Source organism: Heteronotia binoei, chromosome 9 (genome assembly GCF_032191835.1).
Source record: "Heteronotia binoei isolate CCM8104 ecotype False Entrance Well chromosome 9, APGP_CSIRO_Hbin_v1, whole genome shotgun sequence".
Taxonomy (NCBI): domain Eukaryota; kingdom Metazoa; phylum Chordata; class Lepidosauria; order Squamata; family Gekkonidae; genus Heteronotia; species Heteronotia binoei.
The window spans coordinates 55,471,272-55,489,588 of record NC_083231.1 but is presented as its reverse complement, the minus strand read 5'-3'; the positions used below and the strand labels follow the sequence as shown (position 1 = coordinate 55,489,588).

Genomic DNA, 18,317 nt, shown 5'->3' with positions numbered 1-18,317 from the left:
GCAATGTCAGAATAATGTTCTAGTTGCAGTTAATGGAGAAGCTGCGCCAATGCCCCACCCAGCTGCTTTCACCTTGAAGGCAAGAGCAGCCAGGCAGGGCGCGTTCTCTTCTGAGCCTGGCTTTCCTTGCAAAGGAAGCCCTGCTTGGAGGAGAGAATACGCGACATGTCTCTGAGCAATGCACCTAGTGACTTTCTATATCAGTGCTCTCACAAGCCAACAATGAAATGTGGGATGGGGCTTTGGGGAGGAGTTTGAAAACTCGGAGGGAAAGTTCTACAATTACAACCTTAGATCTGCATGTTGAGGAAAACTCCTGTTCAAAAGAACTCATGTAAAGTGAGGGCAGGGCGTGACTCAGAGGAGAACACCTGCTGTGTGCCCTCGAAGGTGCTCCATACCTCCAAGAGTGCACTGCACAGTCCTGGCTCAGTCAGAGCCTGTCCAGCCCTCCTTCCATGCTGTATCACTTGCTCTCCCCATGAGCAGGAGTGCAGTAGCAGGGCAGGTGTGGGGGGAACAGCGCAGGTGCTGGCCTGGGGCACCCAAGGTCCTAACACTGGCCCTGCCTGCATTCCAGGCAGGCAAAAGTGGTGGTGGTGACATTTGCACCACCCAGAGGCTGCCTTCCTTTGCAAATTAACGCAGCCTTTGCAAATGAACGCAGGCGCCACACTGCCCCCTTCATCTGCCTGGGTCCTGGGCAGGTGAAAGAGGTGGTGCATGGCAGCAATGTGCACACTGCCACGAGAGATGGGGTTCCTTGCCTAGGATGGCAGGACCCATGGTCGCTGCATGGGAGTAGGCAAGGTTGGTAGTGGCTTGTGGCGCCTCCTCCCCGCCACTCGGCTGAGAGTGGCTGGATGGCACATTGGTGGCACTCTCCACCAAGCCCAGTTTCCCTCACAAGAGAAGCTGGGCTCAAAGGAGAATGCACTCGGTCCAGCTGCTTTTGCCTTGAGAGTGAGAGCAGCCGAGCAGATACCCACTTATGCTGTGGCTAATAGCCACTGATGGACTTCAGACAGACAGACATCCTAATATTCTAAGCACAACCCCCAGCTTTTGTCTTTTCTTGTAAACATTACTTTCTCTTGCAGTCTGTCTCTGCTGGGTGTGATTCTGATAGCTTTCCAACAAGCGCAGTACATTCTAGCAGAATTCATTAAGTCAAGACAGAGGCCAAACCCCAGTTCTTCTCCACTGCAAAATAGCAGTTCTGTGGACATCATCAGTTCTGAATCTTACAGGTAATAAATATTATCTTTCTATTCAAGACTGGGGGTGGGCAGGGCTCTTCAAAATGTAAAATTGATTGAGCAACTGGTAATTTAATCTTTCAAGATTGGGATGGTTGGGGAGGAGAAATTCAGAAGCTGGTTTTGAAGCTGGTTTTTTTCTGTTCTTACACAGTAAAAATCCAGTTGCAAAACACATTATTTAATGTAGTGTGAATGCATCCAGTGTCTTCCTCCACATGGTGGAATTTGTCATTGGCAATCTTTCTGCCTTTGAGAGCCACTGTGTGCTATGTGAGCAAAAGGGTTATCATCTGAAGGCTAAATACAAGACAAACTCTTCAGACATCCATGTGATCACTAAAAATGATGATGTGAATTTACTTCATTTATTTAAAATGTATCCCATCTATCAACTCCTCAGGTTCTCAAGCTTGCTAAAACAGTTCTCAAATATACAGCCAATAACTGATGTCTTTAAAATAAGCAAAAAAGCTGGTATAATTAGCAGCAGAAAATATAATGCTTCATAGGACTGAAATTAAAAAATGCTATGAATATGATAATGCATTGTCTTATGTGATGTCATATAAAAGAGTGCAAGTTAATAGTTGATTATAGAAGATCAGCTCCAGGTTCAATCTAAAATAGTACCAGTGAAAGAAAAGTAACCACTAGTGCTATGCCACAAATGTATCACAATGATAGATAAAGAAGAGGAGATTGGATTTATACCTTGCCTTTCACCTGGAGTCTCAGAGTGGCTTACAATCTCCTTCCCATAACAGACTCCCTGGGAGGTAGGTGGGGCTGAGAGAGAACTGCTCTTGAGAGAGCATTGTTTTCAAGAACTGTGACTGACCCAAGGTCACCTAGCAGGTGTATGTGGAGGAGTGGGGAATCAAACCCAGACCTCCCAGATTAAAGTCTGTGCACTTAACCACTAAACCAAACTGGCTCTCAGAAGTACATGCATTTTTTAATAAGTAGGTTCTGTAGCAGATCCTACATTTGCTTATGCAGGACATGGTGCAAGTAGAAGAATATCCTCATTCAGCACTCTAGTATGAGAGGTAAAATACCCTTCTATGAATGATATGCTTCTCCACAATGGCTTTTAGGTGTGGTGAACTAAGCAAGGTCTTTGTCATTATGGGATTGAAGAAGAAATGGGAAGTTCAGGTATCACATGATTCCCATTCCTTGGCTTCGCTGAGTTTGTTTCATAAGCTGCCAATTGGATTTGTGATCCAATAAATAATAATAAAATATTTTTTGTTTAAACTGTCCACCAGGAACAATTTCTGGAACTGCCATGAACTGCCTCATCTTCCCAGGCAGGGAAATTTAAAACTTGTTTCTGGACAAATATCACTGTAAAGAGTCAGGAAGAACAAGATGCTTGTGTTTTCTGATCCCCTTGGGCACCATTATGGGTATTGGCTAAAATAAGTAAAAAAAATTGTAGGATAGCTTTTTTAAAATATATGAAAGATTGCCAGTGGTATCAAGTTAAAGTCAAAAGCCCAGAATTGCATTTTCTATTGTCTTTCCTTTCATGCTTTTAAAAATTGTGGACATGATAAATAAATCTGTTAACTTCATATCCAGGGGTAGCTGCAAAACCTTTACAGATACTTATGGCTCATCTGATAAAGGAAAAGGAAAAGGATCCCTTTCCGTGGGTAGCACAACCAGCCGAAGCCAGAATGCCGCCAAGAGGAGTCCAGCCACATACAGCCATTCCCAGAAGAAACACAAGTGCTCTGTATACTACGGTAAACAAAAATCAAACACAGCCATTAGCAGCACCACTTTAACTACTGATGACAAGCAGAACCAGTCTGTTGAAAATCCATCACCAAAGGAGGACATTTGCACTGTTAGTGAGAGCTGGTTAAACCTGAAATATGCAAGTAGCATAAATGTAAACATGCAAAAGAATTTGATGCACCCAGGGAATTTTCTAGACAAAGAAGAAAATGCATTGAAGAATGCAACACTTCCGAAAAACACTTCTTCAGAGTGCAGTTTGAAGGAGGGTCTTCGAACAACTATGTTTCCTAAGGAAACGAACCTTAAGACTTCAGAAAATATAGTGGAGCTCAGAGAATCTGAGCTGTGTCCTTTGAAGTCATCGAAGAAGCTGTCTGAAAGTCGCTTCTCAAGACATTCACTTCAGCAGCAATCAGAATTCCAAGAACTTTCCAGGAAAAATAATGGTAATCTTTCTTAATGTACAGAGAGATTGTTTTGAATGGTCTCAACTGAGATGTATATGCCTGTGTTTAGGACAAGTACGAGCAGAAGGTAGGCAATGATCAAGCATTGACAAATTTCTGGTAAGCACCTATTGCTGGGATTCAGCAGGTTTCAGCCAAGTCTTCACGGGAGCTGAATCAAGTAAAGTTGATCACAAGCAACAGACAATTCACTTGATGATTAGATGCCTAGTAATCTGGAAAATCCCTGTAAATCTTGTGCCATATCTATGGCCAGCTAGTTATGTACAGCTGCTGTGCCATGCATAAGATTGCGTATTATGTTTGTTGTTCAGAAGCTGTGTCTTGTCTTTGGAAATTATTCCTGTGATTCAGTGAATCAAGATTCAAAGCAAGTTACCTTCTCTCTGCCATCCCAGCCCCAGAAAGGCTTATTTAAATGTAGTCAACTGCCTTTTAACCAGTGAATACAATAAAAATGTTTTAGTTGATGGACAGCCCTGATAACAATAGCCGTGACATAAGGGCTGTCCTCCAACTGAACTATTTTTACTAGATGACAGTTGAGCCAGCATTGTGTAGAGATTAGAGTCTTGGACTAACTCTATTTAGGAACCAATTGTAACTGAGTTGTGTACCCACTGATCTAGTCAGAATTGGTGTTTGAAAAATCTGATTCTGAGTTGTCATTTCATGGAACAGGGATAAAAATTGAATTTTTAATTCAGCCATTATCTTTAAGTTACTTAAGGGCAGACTGTAACTTTTATACTAAGAAATACTAATGACTGACTGTCTGGACTTTTTGCTTCCAAAACAATTTTATTAGATCTGAGGAGTACTGTGATATTAGGGTAGTTATATACAACTGTAATTTTAGTGAACTTCAAATGCTAACATTGTTGATTTGTTGATTTAAGTTTACAAGGAAATAACATTAATATTGGCTTCCTTTAAAAAATTATTCTCCTTTTTACAAGCTGTGTAAAATTAGTATGAAACTGACTGGAAAATAAATAGGGCTTTTCTTACATGAGGTAACTGTGTTGTCTCTTCATTTTTAAGGGACTAACCAGCAAGTGCCTCTCAGGAATGAAACAGAAAACTGTGAGACTTTGAAAAAGCAAGTTAATACAAAGCCTTCCACAGAGAAGTTGATAAATAAAGGGCTTAAAGATGAATCATCATGCTGTGGAAGACAGGACATTACTTCTGCTGAGGTCTTCAACAATACACTTCTTAAAATATTTAAAATATCTTTTGGACTCCAAGTTTAAGTGAAGCAGCATGAAGATAGAAACATTTTTTTTCTAAAACGTACACAATTGAACTGATGTAGTAGTCAAGAAGTTTATGTGGGCAGTTCAGATTATAGTAGTTTGAGAAACTTTCTATGCAGTTAGAGTGGATGCATATCCCCAGTGGTTCTCTTTAGCAATATCATTGGTTCAGCCTGTTAATCTGGCTTTAAGGCTAATTCAACAGCAAATAGTGATCTTCAAGAGCAGATAGTAATTGTGATGTGACTTAGCTTTTTTTAAAAAAGTTACATTTGTAAAGTCACCACAACTTTGAACCATCAAGTAAAGAGGAAGACACTGGCTTGGGTCCAGCAATCCCTGAGCAGAGCTCTGCTGGTTTTCCCATCTGCTCCTGCTCTAGGTCCTGTACTTCTGAAAAGGTCATTCCTAGAGATCAGTGGGCTCTTGGGAACAGTGTGTAGCATGGCACATTTGCAGGGAGAATTGTAAGAACTGATATCCCTTGTGCTAGTGGATATGTGCTGCCATTTCTGGCATTTGTATTCAAACAATTAATTTTTAGATAGAATTTTTTAGTACTGTGCTACATACCCAAAGACAATGTGTTGTATTACAGCCTAGTGTTAGGTTTGTTAAAATCCACTGCCTTCAATGGGAATTGGAGAATTAGAGCCAAAGCTTGCCCCCAATGTTCTTATAGTTTGGATTTACATCTCTTACTGTTTTTCTCATAGTTCTGAAAACAGCTGGATTTTCTTTAGGTTATGCATGTGTATAATCTAAAGCAGGGGTGGCCAACAGTAGCTCTCCAGATGTTTTTTGCCTACAACTCCCATCAGCCCCAGCCATTGGCCATGCTGGCTGGGGCTGATGGGAGTTGTAGGGGAAAACATCTGGAGAGGTACCGTTGGCCACCCCTGATCTAAAGCTTAAATAACTTTTAAGGCAGTGTTGTGCCGTATTGTTTCTTTGATAGAAAGTCAAGTGAACAGGATGGTAAACAAAAAAAAAAGTGAAGAAAGAGAGAATTTATAGGTGCTGAACTTGTAACCAAACTGGTCATAAATCTGACAGATGGTTCTGGTTTTAATCCAGCCAGAATTGTATAGACCATTGTTCCCTGGTTCTTAACCTCTTTATGCCTCTGTGGTGTGTTGTTGAAGAAAAAAATCCAGGGCCACGAAGGAGGCAAAGAAAGGTGCATGCTAACAGATTCTACATTCAGAAAGTTGTATGTCAAAACTTTTACTGTTCATATGAGTGACTGAATATTTGTGCATGGTTATTACTTGTGGTGTTTTAATCAGACATCGATTCCATTTTATGATTTCGAGCACTTGAGTTTTCTCACTAGGTCCTGTTCTTGCCTTTCAGTCAGAAGATGCTCATCGTAAGAATTGGTCTCAAGAGAAAAGAGAAGGGAATTTACCAAATACAAACTGGAATAGGAATAGAACAAATAGAAAAAACAAGAAGAAGCACGTTAATATTTCTGTGCGGTATGTTTTTCTAGCTTCCAGATAATCTCCAGTCTTTATTTCTTGAAAGCTTGCAACATTTCCCTCAGTTTTCTTTGGGTAGCACTTCTATCTAGCTCCTATAGGAATTGCCTTAAAGTGATATTATAACTTCTCTGAGAAATAGGCAAAGTTTGGGAGCCTTTGTTTTCTAATACCATACATAGTTTCCATTGTTACTAATTAACTGATAAACCTTACCTTATAGTTAGAAAGGAGAACAAATTTCTCTTTTTGTTGTTGTTTGGGATTACTGCAGGGTTCCTGAACAGGCTGAGCTGAAGCATGTATGTGGTGAATTTGAAAGACCTGAACTTCGAACTAACATTAATATAAGAAACTGGTGCACTCAAAGCAATGGTGAAAGTTGTAAAGCAGATGAGAAAGCTATTCTGTCTACACAGAGAGAAGCTGGTATGTTGTTAAAAATGTACAAGTAGTACATAATTTTTTAAGTCTTAGTAGAAGTCCACTAAGACAATAGCTTCTAGAATGTGACATTTGGAGTCTGTTGCCTTTGGGTGTGAACAGCCTTGGCCAATGAGGAGGGACTTGGGAGGATAAGACTGCAATATCAGTACACCTGTGTGAAAAGCTCTGTGAGAAGCAGAGATGCAGGCAAAAATTAGAACTTCTTTGTATATATGGTGTCGTATCCTAGTCACCTTTCTCCTGTGAATGTATGCCTCCAGACTCAAATCCTAAAATACAGTATCTTTGCCTATTAGCACAAGAAATATGATGAGAGGCACAAGACCATATTTTCTTTGTGTTCCCCAAATCTACCAGAAAGTTTCTATCAGTGGCCCAAGAAGAAGTGCATGGATAGGTTTTGCTCAGATTCAAGCTCTGACTGTGGAAGCTCTTCTGGGAGTGTGCGTGCCAGTCGAGGCAGCTGGGGCAGTTGGAGCAGCACCAGTAGCTCTGACGGAGATAAGAAACCAGTGATTCCAGGCAGACACTTCCTTCCTTCTCGTAAGTACCAGAAATGCCACCTGTCCTCTCTGCTTTTACAGAATTATGCATGCAATAGAAAAGGTAGAGAAAGAAATACTCCCCCCCTTTCTCACAATACAAGAACTTGTGGGCACTCAGTGACATTGATGAGCAGCTTTGGAACAGATAAAAGCAAGTGCTTCTTCACCCAAAGAGGCATTAACATGCAGAATTCACTGCAGCAAGAAGAGGTAGCAGCTACAAGTATAGAGAGCATCCGGAGGAGGTTGGATAAACATATGGATCAGAGATCCATCCGTGGCTGTTAGCCACAAGGTATAGATGGAACGCTATGTCTGGTGCAGTGATGCTCTGAATTCTTGGTGCTTGGGAGGCCACCACTGGGTTTCTGGCCCCACTGGTGGACTTCCTGGTTACACCTGGGTTTTGGCCACTGTGTGATAGAGAGTGTTGGACTGGGTGGGTCATCGACCTGACTCAGTACAGCTTCTCTTATATTCTTATGCTACATTTGTTGATTTAAGTTGAGCCTGCCTTTGGCAGGGGAGGGCGGGATATAAGAATAAATTTATTATTATTATTATTTTGGGTCCTTTTTTTTAAGCACCACATTCTGCCTAGAATGGGTACATTTCATGAATGGTCTGTTCTAGAAGCTGAAATTCCAAAAATTAACAGTGAGCTATCTGTAAAACATTTTGCAGAAAAGACCTTTGTTTTTTGATTGGGGATCAGAAATGCTACTACTGAACCCTTAATCTGTTTTCAGTCTCCTGTGTTATTGTTGGATGTGAGAGTAGTTGAACAAGCCCGCTTCCCACAAGGAACAAGAGTCAGAAGTAGCACATTTTGAATTGAATCTCATTGATTGAACTACTTGTCAGCCATTGCTTAACCCTATAGAAGCATGTTGTTAACCAATGTACAGATTTTATAACAGTTGAAAAGGATGAATAGCTTTATTTTTTTTAAAAAGAACATTCATATAGTTAAAATTTCATATGCATCCTGCCCCAGAAAAGTGGGAATTTTTGAGATTAAGTGAGTATACCATTACTTAGGGATATTTTCAAAGCTGCACATTACTGGGCTTTTTAGTTTAATGCATTTTGAAATTCTAATATTATGAACTGCCTTTAATGTTAAAAATCTGAAACTGCATCTTAATGGTGGCAATCTGGACTGAGCCATCTGCCAAAGAAGGGTCCAAAGAGGTGTGACCGTTATTGACTTTGGGAACTGATGAAAGGCTCTTTGGATGCTGTTCATGGGGCTGTCACAGCCATCTTGCTATTAACTACTATAAGCAGGTGAAAAAAATTATTCACAATCCCTGCTCTGACATATGTCTTTCTTGATAAATCTATGCAGTCATAGCACTTAGTACCTGTCTCAGATTATTGTTATCAGAATGTTTGATTTTGCAATATTTTTTTTGTGCATAGGGGAAAATATTCCATGCAGTGATTTTCCAGCTGAAACACCCATCACTTTAAATCTCTCTCACAACATCTGCAACACCAGGTAAAGTCTTTTCAACCTTTCTGGAAAGCAATAAAACACCAACAGCTTCAGTTCAAGTTAGCAGATGAAACAAAAATAAAATAAGTTTTTAAAATAACTGTTGAGCAGTGCTCCATTGGTAGGTAATTTTTTTTAAAGAACAACTATTGTTAGAAAACAGTTTTAAAAATCCTGTATCAAGCAACATTGCATCACTGTGCAACCGAAATACAGGAAACCATGCATACCAAATAGATAAGTACCTTATCATCTGCTTCTGGTTTTTGTGGTGTTAATGACTTACAAATGTTATTATTCTTTAAGGGCTGATGGGCGTGTGAATACTTACAACCCCATGGAGTAACTAGTCCCATTAACAAACCTGCCAGCCAAAGGTTGAGCCTCTAGCCTTCCCAGAGCTAAGATAAAAAACTCAGCCCCGCAAGATAGGACACCTGCAAGATGAGTTCCGAAATAAATTACTTTGCTATCTGTAGCCAATAGGCCTAAAAGTACTGGGTTCAGACTGGAGCCCCAAAACCCAAGAACATGACAAAATGTAGTTAACAAGATTTAATAAAGGAATGTGTAGAGATATGCAACATAAGAACAGTGAAGAGAAAGGGTAACATATTAAAAACTAAATATTTAACCTAAACACTTTTACAAGCACTGGTTCTCTAAATCCAGATGTTACCTGTCTAAACTGAGTTCAAACAGAGTTTCAAATCCAAGGCAGGTGTATGGCCAGCAAGGCCCACCTGTTCAAGAATGAAGAAGAGAACCAAAGACAGATATAACAGGCTAAGAGTAGAATGAAAGATTGTCCTTTATGCCAGCTACCTGTGTTGACTTGATTCTAGTTAACCAATCATATGCATGGCTAATAATGCAACTGGATCAGTCAGATATGTTGCTAACAGGGTTTTAGCTAACTTTTAGGCCTCAGGCCTGAACCAGTGTTTTAAAAAAAGACAAGAGGCTGGTGAGTAAGCCAGTCTCTTGATAGTGGCTGTGAGTGTAAATCATTCCTCTTACTGAGTATAAAGTGTGTGTGTGAGTGGGGTGGGGGGTTATATCCTGCCCTACTCCACAACCAGGCTCAGGGTGGTCATAACATATAAAACATAACAACTATTAAAAGCATAATCTAAAACCAAGTTTAAATCAGTGCAAAACAAAATGATAATTTAACAATAAAATTCAGGTATTCCAAAATGTCTCCTGCAAGATGTTAGTCTTGGCACTGAGGCCAATGGTGTGGATAGGGGAGGCCGAGATGGTTGGATGTCCACTGCCTCATACAAAAGCCTGACAGAACAGCTCCATTTTGCAGGCCCCACAGAACTGTAGAAAGTACTGCAGGGCCCTGATCTCAGCTGGGAGCATGTTGCATTAGGCTGAGGCCAGGCCAGAGAAAGCCCTGGCCCAAGTTGAGACTAAGCAGATGTCTCTCAGGCCAGAGACTACCAGGACATGTTGATCAGTACAGCACAAGGCCCTCTGGAGCACATATGGGGAGAGATGGACCCCTAGGTACGCTGGTCCCTGCTTGTATAGGGCTTTCAAGATCACCACCATAACATTAAACTGAATCCAATACTCAATAGGCAGCCAGTGCAATTGACATAGGATTATCTGAAGGCATGTCCACCCAGATGTTGCTGTCAGCAAGCATGCTGCCACATTCTGCACTAGCAGCAAAGCAAAGTTTATTAAAAACAGTCATAAGACCCGCATACAAAATAATATAAGATAATGCAGTAAAAGAACATGGCAATAGACAGTTACAGCCATAATTCCTAAAATTCCGGATCGAACTAATCCTTCACTAATAACTCAACTTACAGTACAATCTACGCTTTTTAATTACCAGATAACAATACCTAGCAACCTTGCGTGAGACGGATTCATAATTGTCAGCCAATAAAAACTTCATCACTTGTTCCTCGGCATATTTACAATAATTTGCCAATGGTTTAAAATGTGAGAGAAGGGGTATCAGCAGCTGCTGCCTCTTTTCATCATACATAGGACAATGAGGAAATACATGGGCAGCTGACTCCACCTGATTCAACGCACAAAAACAAATCCTCTGATGCATGGGAGTCCGGGTGTATCTACCCAAAAGGACTGCTGATGGGAGCGCATCGAAATGGGCTCTAGTAAATGCCCATCTATAATTAGGATTTTTTATAAATCCAAAATAAGACGCAGATCTTAGGCTTGGTCCCAGTTTGTTTCTTGTGATAACAAGGTAGGGCTGCATAATCATTTTGTGCTTCGATATCCTTAAATCTTTGAGCAATCAAACTCCTTGCATACTTCTGCCCTCCCTCTAATAAATTTTCAGGGTCTAACCCAATTGATTTCAGTTTATCAACTACTTTATGAGACCATTGGGGATAAGGAGTTGATGTCAGAAAATCAGGGATAAGCCCCAACGGGTTCAGATGAGTCTTAACCCAATAGTTACACCTCTGAATCCAGACATTCAATGTGACTGTAGATAAACCAGCTTCCTGTCTCAATATCGAACTTGGTGTACCTTTCGGGGTATAAAAAAGTGCTCTAAGAAATTTCGATTGCACTAACTCCAGTTCTTTCATTTTACTCACAGACAATATTTGCACTAGCGGCAGTTTCTGGATCAGGTTCAAGAGCAGCCCCTTGTAGAGCAAATTACAGTAATCCAACCTGGAAGTGACCATTGCATGGATTACTGTAGCTAAGTCATGGGAGGTGAGATAGGGAACTAGTTGTCTAACCAGCCAGAGATGATAAAAGGCTGACCTGGCAACAGTGGTGATCTGAGCCTCCATTGAAAGTGAGGCATCCAGGATCACCCCCGACACTCCTTACCCTTGGCACTAGTGCCGGAACTGGCCCACCAAGTGTTGGGAGCTGGATTCCCAATCCCAACCCCCCACAGCTCAGGTACAGGACTTCGTTGAATTATTTAATAATATGTTTTGATTTGCTTTTCGCAGAGATGTGAATAGTGTTTCCCAGTTTCCAGAGAATCTGTGCCCCAACTTCACTGACATAACTGCAGATCCAGACAAGAATAAAGGTCTGTTAATTAAAATCTGATATCACACTTTGAATAATGTACATATGCACTGTAGTGTGCTAGAAGTCAGTTACTTTTAGTTCAGGAAAGTTTCCAGCTCTTCTGGCTTGTGTTTGTCAAAAAAAAATTACCTTGTCCGTTTTCTTATTTTTTCCAATTAATGTTACTGCTGTGCAACCAATGTGGAACATGGTTTCAGTGGTTTTACCCAGGTTACATAAATATGAGTGTTTTATAAGTCTAGTTTCAGATTATATGATTTCAGAGGAAAGTGTTACATTCTGTTTCTTGCTTACAGCCTAACTTTCTCTCCAGGTTGCCAATGTGTTCATCTTTCATTTATTGTCCGAATGTGTATTTGATTTTTGCACTTTTGTTCAGAGGTTTTGCATCAAAATAACAAAGATTTCTTATTTGGAAGGAGTTTTACAGCAGAGCATCAAACTACTCAGATCCCCCAACATGTATCTAAAACTGTAAAAAGCAATGGATGGAGAGAACGGTGATATGCATCAGAGTCACTGTATGGGGGAATTTTAGGTTAAACCTCAGTACCAATCAAAAATGGCCTCCCAGGGTGCTCTAAACTATAGGAACTATATTGTGCCTATCTTTTTTTACTCTACTAGGACAATGGAGCCAAGGAGAATAGATTACCCCCCACTTCCTCACCACAGTAACGTAGTTGCCCATGACTGTTTTTGCAGCTAAATTATGCTTCAAAAGATCTAATAACTGATTCCCAATGTAATGTAGTATAGTTTGAATGTAATGCAGTTTATAGAAAATAGGAAAGCTTAACGTTGACTTTGAGTTTATTGTTTCAGCATTTTCTTTAATTCATGTGCAGTCTTTAAATTTATGGTGTTCCATCCCGTAAACCACATCTGAAGTCAGGGGGCGGGGGGGGGGGCGGTGGGCTGTTGCTTCTTCCTCTCCTGTATCTTCCAGAGGATTAGAAGGATGAGTGGAGCTGCAACCAGGAAGGACAGTCAGCAGAAAACGCTGCCCCATCTCTCTCTCACTTGAGTCAGGCAAGGAGCGGATGCAATTGTTGCCAGTTTGTTCTTCCACACAATATGCTGACTCTTCAGGAAATTGCAGTTCAGGAGTGCAGTGAGAAAGGGCAAAAATCTGTCCCACCAATTTACTGTTTTGTAATTATATCCCATCATGTGTATTAAATACAAAAATGTTTAGATAACAGTGATTTAAACAAACAAAATTAGCATCCAATATGGCAGGAAAGCATCAAATTTATTGCTAATGATTTCTTATATCATTTTACTTTTAAAACATCCTCCATTAACATCTGATGGCATTTTTATTGTAGATCTGAATTTCACTGTACTGATGTTGAATGGTTTCATAGAATGTGCTCTCTACCTGCATCTCTAGGTCTCTATCCTGCAGGAGATTTGTGGCCTCCTCAGCCCATCTGCCTAGCAAACAGCGTAAACTACAGCCTTGAGAACAACATACCATGCATGATCCAGGAGAACTCTTCCATACACAATGGGCAGGTTTCCTATTTCTCTTGCATTCTAGAGCTCTGCTGACATTTTGCAAATTGGTTTTTTATTAGCTTTATTAGTGTTTCAGGAAGTTTTGCTTTGTCTTGTAATAGCTTCATTGATTGGAATGCATCCTGTGATGGCCAGTTTACCAATATGTACTGTCCAGTAGAAGTGAATGAGTACAGCACTTTTCCAGAAGGTAAGCCTCTTTCCAAGCAGTTTGGTATGAAACAACCATAAGAAAAGGAAAATGGCCTGGGCTGTTGACACAGTTGCCCCTAAGCTCCCTCTCCCCCCAGATAGAACCAAGCATTCTCCCTGGTTTACTGGGAAACTGGTGGTGATGAAAAGAGAGTGACAATGGTGAGAGCATCACTGGGGGGAAACCTTGAAGCAAGACTGATCAACCCCAAAAAACTTGGAGTGACTGAACAAAAAGGCAATAATTCTCGAATATTGGAGAGGCCCCACCAGTCTGAGCACATAATACAGACTTTGATGGGTCAATGGTGTGATTCAGCAGAAGGCAGCTTAATAGTAATCGTATCATAGCTCTTTAAATGGGGATCCCCAAGTTGGCAGCATTCCATTCCAGCCCACCCACCGCCATGCAGAAATTTAATGACTCTTTAAATGAGGATCCACAGGAGATTGAAACTGGACTGAGTCTGGCAGCATCCCATTCCAACCCTCCCCCTTTGAATAGCGTTCCCCAGGTCCTACTGGAGCCTGGCATCCCCACAGATAGTATTTGGGATAGAGGCTGTCCTTGGAGGCTGGACTAACCCTCAACTTGGCACCAAATTGGCAGCATCCCATTCCAAACTGCCTCCCTCCATCCCCCCCCGGTACAGAAATTTAATGACTCTTTAAATGAGGGTCCCCAGGAGATTGAAAGTGGACTGGCAGCATCCCTTCCCCCCCCCCCCAGTTTTGAATGGGGATCCCCAGGTCCCACCTGGAGCCTGGCATCAACTTACCAGGCTTATGCACTAGAGGTGAGTGGATGAGTGGTGAGAAAGAGAGCGTCAACAGGCAGCGAAGTTTTTTGCTGCAAACAAAATTCACAAAGCAGAACAGAAGCAGCAGCATGTGATTGGATGGGAGGCGGGGTTAAGGGCACAATAGAGCAACAGATTGGATTCTGGGCAGCTTTGGAGGTGGGACTTTCCTCCTTGCTGGGGCAGGGTTTCGTTGCAAGCAACAACAGAAGCATGAGAGGCTTGGATTTTTTTCATTAAATAAATGTTCTGTACTTTCTTCTTCACTGGCCGCAGGCAGCCCAATTCAGCATGGGAGAGGCGAGCTTAAGTGGGGGGGTGGGAAGAGCGGGCTTTGCATGGATTTTTGGGAGGTAAATTAGGTGGAGGCAGCAGCAGCCTCGTGTGAACCTGCAAGCCTTGGTTGAGCAGGGGAGAATGCAGTCGTTGGCCGCACATGGGCTAGTAGAGGGGGTGGGAGAGGGAGGCTGACTTTTTGAGAGCCTGGCTCCGTGCAGTGAAGCGGCACAAGGTGCTGCAGCAGTAGCAGTGGTTAAAAAAAAAAAGTGAGGAGGGGCAAGTTGGAGGGCCAGGTAGGGCTTGAAAGTTGGGGGGCCTCGCGCATAAGTCAGAGGGCTGTGCCCCACGAGGCCCCCTCGTGGCTATGGGCCTGAACCTGTACTTTTAAGTTTCACTGCATTCTTAATGTTGCAATGGTAATTTATAAAATAAACTAAGCCCTACCTCTTTCTGCCGTAAAAATGCCTAAAACTCTGTTACGAGTAAAGAAATAACTGTTATGTGTATTCTTAATAAATTTCTCTTGAGAAGTAGGTAAGAATTCTAGTTGTTGTCCAGGAGCTTGATCATGGATCTTTAATGTATTGTATGTCTTCCTTTCTCCTAAATTTTAGAAAATATGAACTACCATAATGGCTTCCCATGCACTGCAGAAGTTCAGAATACGGCCTTCATGGATCACAACTGTCAGTCTACTTGGAGCACCCAACCTAACCTCCCTCCACCCTGGGAACCAGCCAATTATGTAAACTCAACAGTGAGTATCACTATTACCTTAAAATAACCTGTTACTGCAATCATTTATCAATCATTTCTCTTACAGCTCATTCTATTTCAAAGGGTAGTTTATAGCCACACACACTTCAAAATTCAACTCTACCAGTGCAAGTTCTCTTTAGTCCAATTGTTTATTTAATGTGCTGCATTTATAAGCCACCAAGGCAGCTGTTAACAGGGCATGTACATGCTGGTACAAGTGCCTCTGCTTAACAGGGCATGTACATGCTGGTGCAAGTGCCTCTGCTTAACAAATGCCTATCTAAGGAGCAAACCAGATGAGATTCTGAGAGCTCTATGAATGGTGCTTCCAGCCTTTTCCCTTCTCTTCAGAGATCAGGTGAAGAAGCAGACAAATTTCTATTGAAACCACAGTGTGAAAGTGAAAAAGAATAAGTATTCCCTCAGTACAGTTTTCCCAACCTGAAAAAGCCCCAGGGAGCTGCTTTTTGCCCCACTGAGTAATCTTTGCACTTGTATCAGTAACTGTATACTTGCCACAGTTGGGCAAATAGCAGCTCCTTTGGGGCCATTTCAGGTCAGGAGAATGGTACATGAAGGTTTTATACCTTCTTCCCTGACATTATCTTCCTTACAGGAAGTGGGAGCCTGTACTCCTGAGTAAAGCAAAACATCTGGGCTGTTCATGGGACTCACAGTATCTTGTGTGCCACTAAATCGCTTTCTTCCTCAAGTTCTCTAGTCTTTCTTCTTTGAATTCTTTGTTTCTAAAGGCACCAAGTTGCACTCCATGACATTTGCTCTTGTTTTTCAGCCCTACCTCTCTAGCACCAGAAGTTTGTCGCCTATGTCTGGACTGTTTGGTTCCATCTGGGCCCCTCAAAGTGATGTCTATGAAAGCTGCTGCCCAGTCAGTGCCAACACTCAGCATTCAACTCAGGTTGAAAACCAGGCAGTGATGTGTAAGCAGGAATACTATCCAAGATTTAATCCATTCCGTGCCTACATGAACTTGGACATATGGACTTCAGCAGCCAACCGGAATGCAAACTTCCCTCTTTCAAGGGAATCGGGTTATTGTGGAAACATATGAAAAGGAATCTGGTTTTTAAAATGTGAAGTAAAGATGCTTTCAGTTTTGATTATAGAATAAGCTGGTTGTTGAATTAGAATTCAATGTTGGTGGATATTTTGGCACTTTTGTATGGAAAATAAATTTTTTTTACTGATGGCTTTGGATTTTATGCTTTTTTAACAATTTTTGTAGCCTGCACAGGTGCTGGTGGAATTATAGACTGCTCTCCTTGGCAGGAGAGGAAAAGCCTTCTTTGAAATCAGCATGTACTGGCTTTGGCAGTTCTGATCATTTTGCAAGCTCCATTAACATGCTTCAGAAGAATTATACATCGTGTCATGTTTGCTATTCTAGTAAAACCATATTAATTGCCTTGCTGGTTCAAACAAAGGGCCCTGAAGCTCAGCATTCTGTGTCCAGCTCTGGTCATAAGGATGCTTCTTGGAAGCTTGCAGAGAGAGCATGTTAATGGCTGCCATCCCTTCTAGTCTTCCTCTGGAGTCTGATGATCAAAAGTCTGCTCCCTCTGTGCACACGGAGATCTGTTCCATTTAGCTAGCATAGATAAAAAGTAACAATAGATCTATCATCCCTTAATGAATTTTTTTTAAAACACCTAAGCCTCTGGCCAGTTCCAGTTTTGTTGTAACGAATTTCATAAATTATGGCTGCACTTAGATATTACATGTAAGCAGCATGTACGTGAACTTACTTTGTTGCCAAATTCATGCATGTTCATCCCTCTTCCCCTCCCTCGTGAAGGAATCCTTGCTAGAAGCACCTCTAGGTATCTGTGATATATAAATGTGGAGTGGGAAGGAAGACTCCTGTATGCATGCATTGTAAGTAACCAGCGCTTTTTTCTGTAAAGGGAAGAGGAGAGCAAGGAATGAGGTGTGAGGGTGACTCTGGCAACAAGCCAAGTTTGTGCATGTCAGTTTACTGATGGTCAAATGTAGTGTCTGAATGCAGCCTATGTACTGTGTGAAGGAGAACTTCCTTCTGTCAGACTTGTCTCAGTACATGTGCTCTGTAAGATTTCATTTAATGTCTCAGTTCCAGTACTACAAAAGAAAAACAGTCATGTTCATCCAGTCACATGTTCCATGCTTTTTCAAAGTAATACCATGTTGCCTTCTTTGAATTAAATACTCTCCATTTGAGAGCTTTTCCTCATAATGGGATATTCCATCTTCTTGATTGATTTAGTTTCCTTTTTCTGAAATGTAGCAGCCAGAACTCGATGCAGTATTCTACATGTGGTTGTGATGTCATAAATCATTTCCAAAATTGAAGTCTGGGGATATTTGAGTATCTACAAGGGTATGCCCAGAGGATCCATCATGAATCCTTTCTCAAGGATTGGTGGGGGGGGAGCTGCTCTTGTGTCCATCTGGCTAACATGAAAAATGGAGCCATTACTGTTTTCTAGGAAGGACAGTGGCAACTCTTTGTTTGGGGGCATGAGAGGGAATCTGCTTCTTCCTTTGAAAGAGATTATAGAGCAGCCACAACTCACAGTTTTCAAATCATTTGAAAGCACTAGCCAGAAAATGTACTGATCTGTTTCAGCGAACCAATAGCTGAGCCCTAACTTTATGAGTGCCACCAAGAAGGCATGATTCTAATACAGTCGTCATAATTCTGGTATAAAACTTAGCTGATTTTCACTCTATTTACCAAATATAAAGGGTTCAGCATATAGATAGTTACCTCTCTGCATATAATTACCACATGGCTTTCAGCTGAATTGTGGAAGTTCATATTTTGTATTAAGTTGGTATTTTTCTGTGAGCAGTGTTCAAAATGTTTCTAGCCCCTTCTGACATGCAGCTGAAAATTATTACTCAGTAAGAAAACTTGCTGTTTCCAGAGAAAAAGTACCTTATATTCAAGGGGTAAGAGTTATTCATATAACATGATTCATATAACATA

General features: G+C 41.3%; 1 protein-coding gene across 4 annotated transcripts in view; it reads left to right on the top strand.

Annotated features, from left to right (window-relative positions):
* The window catches only part of TMEM131L (transmembrane 131 like), an 81,248-nt gene extending 64,710 nt beyond the window's left edge, over nt 1–16,538 (top strand). For 2 of the 4 annotated variants that reach the window (XM_060246629.1, XM_060246626.1), the window contains 12 exons: nt 1,101–1,250; nt 2,850–3,460; nt 4,526–4,680; nt 6,097–6,221; nt 6,499–6,653; nt 7,029–7,214; nt 8,642–8,720; nt 11,690–11,772; nt 13,171–13,291; nt 13,400–13,488; nt 15,184–15,326; nt 16,122–16,538. In XM_060246629.1, the coding sequence (XP_060102612.1) occupies nt 1,101–1,250; nt 2,850–3,460; nt 4,526–4,680; nt 6,097–6,221; nt 6,499–6,653; nt 7,029–7,214; nt 8,642–8,720; nt 11,690–11,772; nt 13,171–13,291; nt 13,400–13,488; nt 15,184–15,326; nt 16,122–16,400 (2,176 nt within the window). In that variant the 3' untranslated portion in view covers nt 16,401–16,538. Of the gene's footprint in view, nt 1–1,100; nt 1,251–2,849; nt 3,461–4,525; nt 4,681–6,096; nt 6,222–6,498; nt 6,656–7,028; nt 7,215–8,641; nt 8,726–11,689; nt 11,773–13,170; nt 13,292–13,399; nt 13,489–15,183; nt 15,327–16,121 lie in introns of those variants that run through there. The other 2 variants (XM_060246627.1, XR_009555795.1) reach the window with 2 other exon arrangements.
* The last annotated feature ends 1,779 nt before the right edge of the window (nt 16,539–18,317 follow it).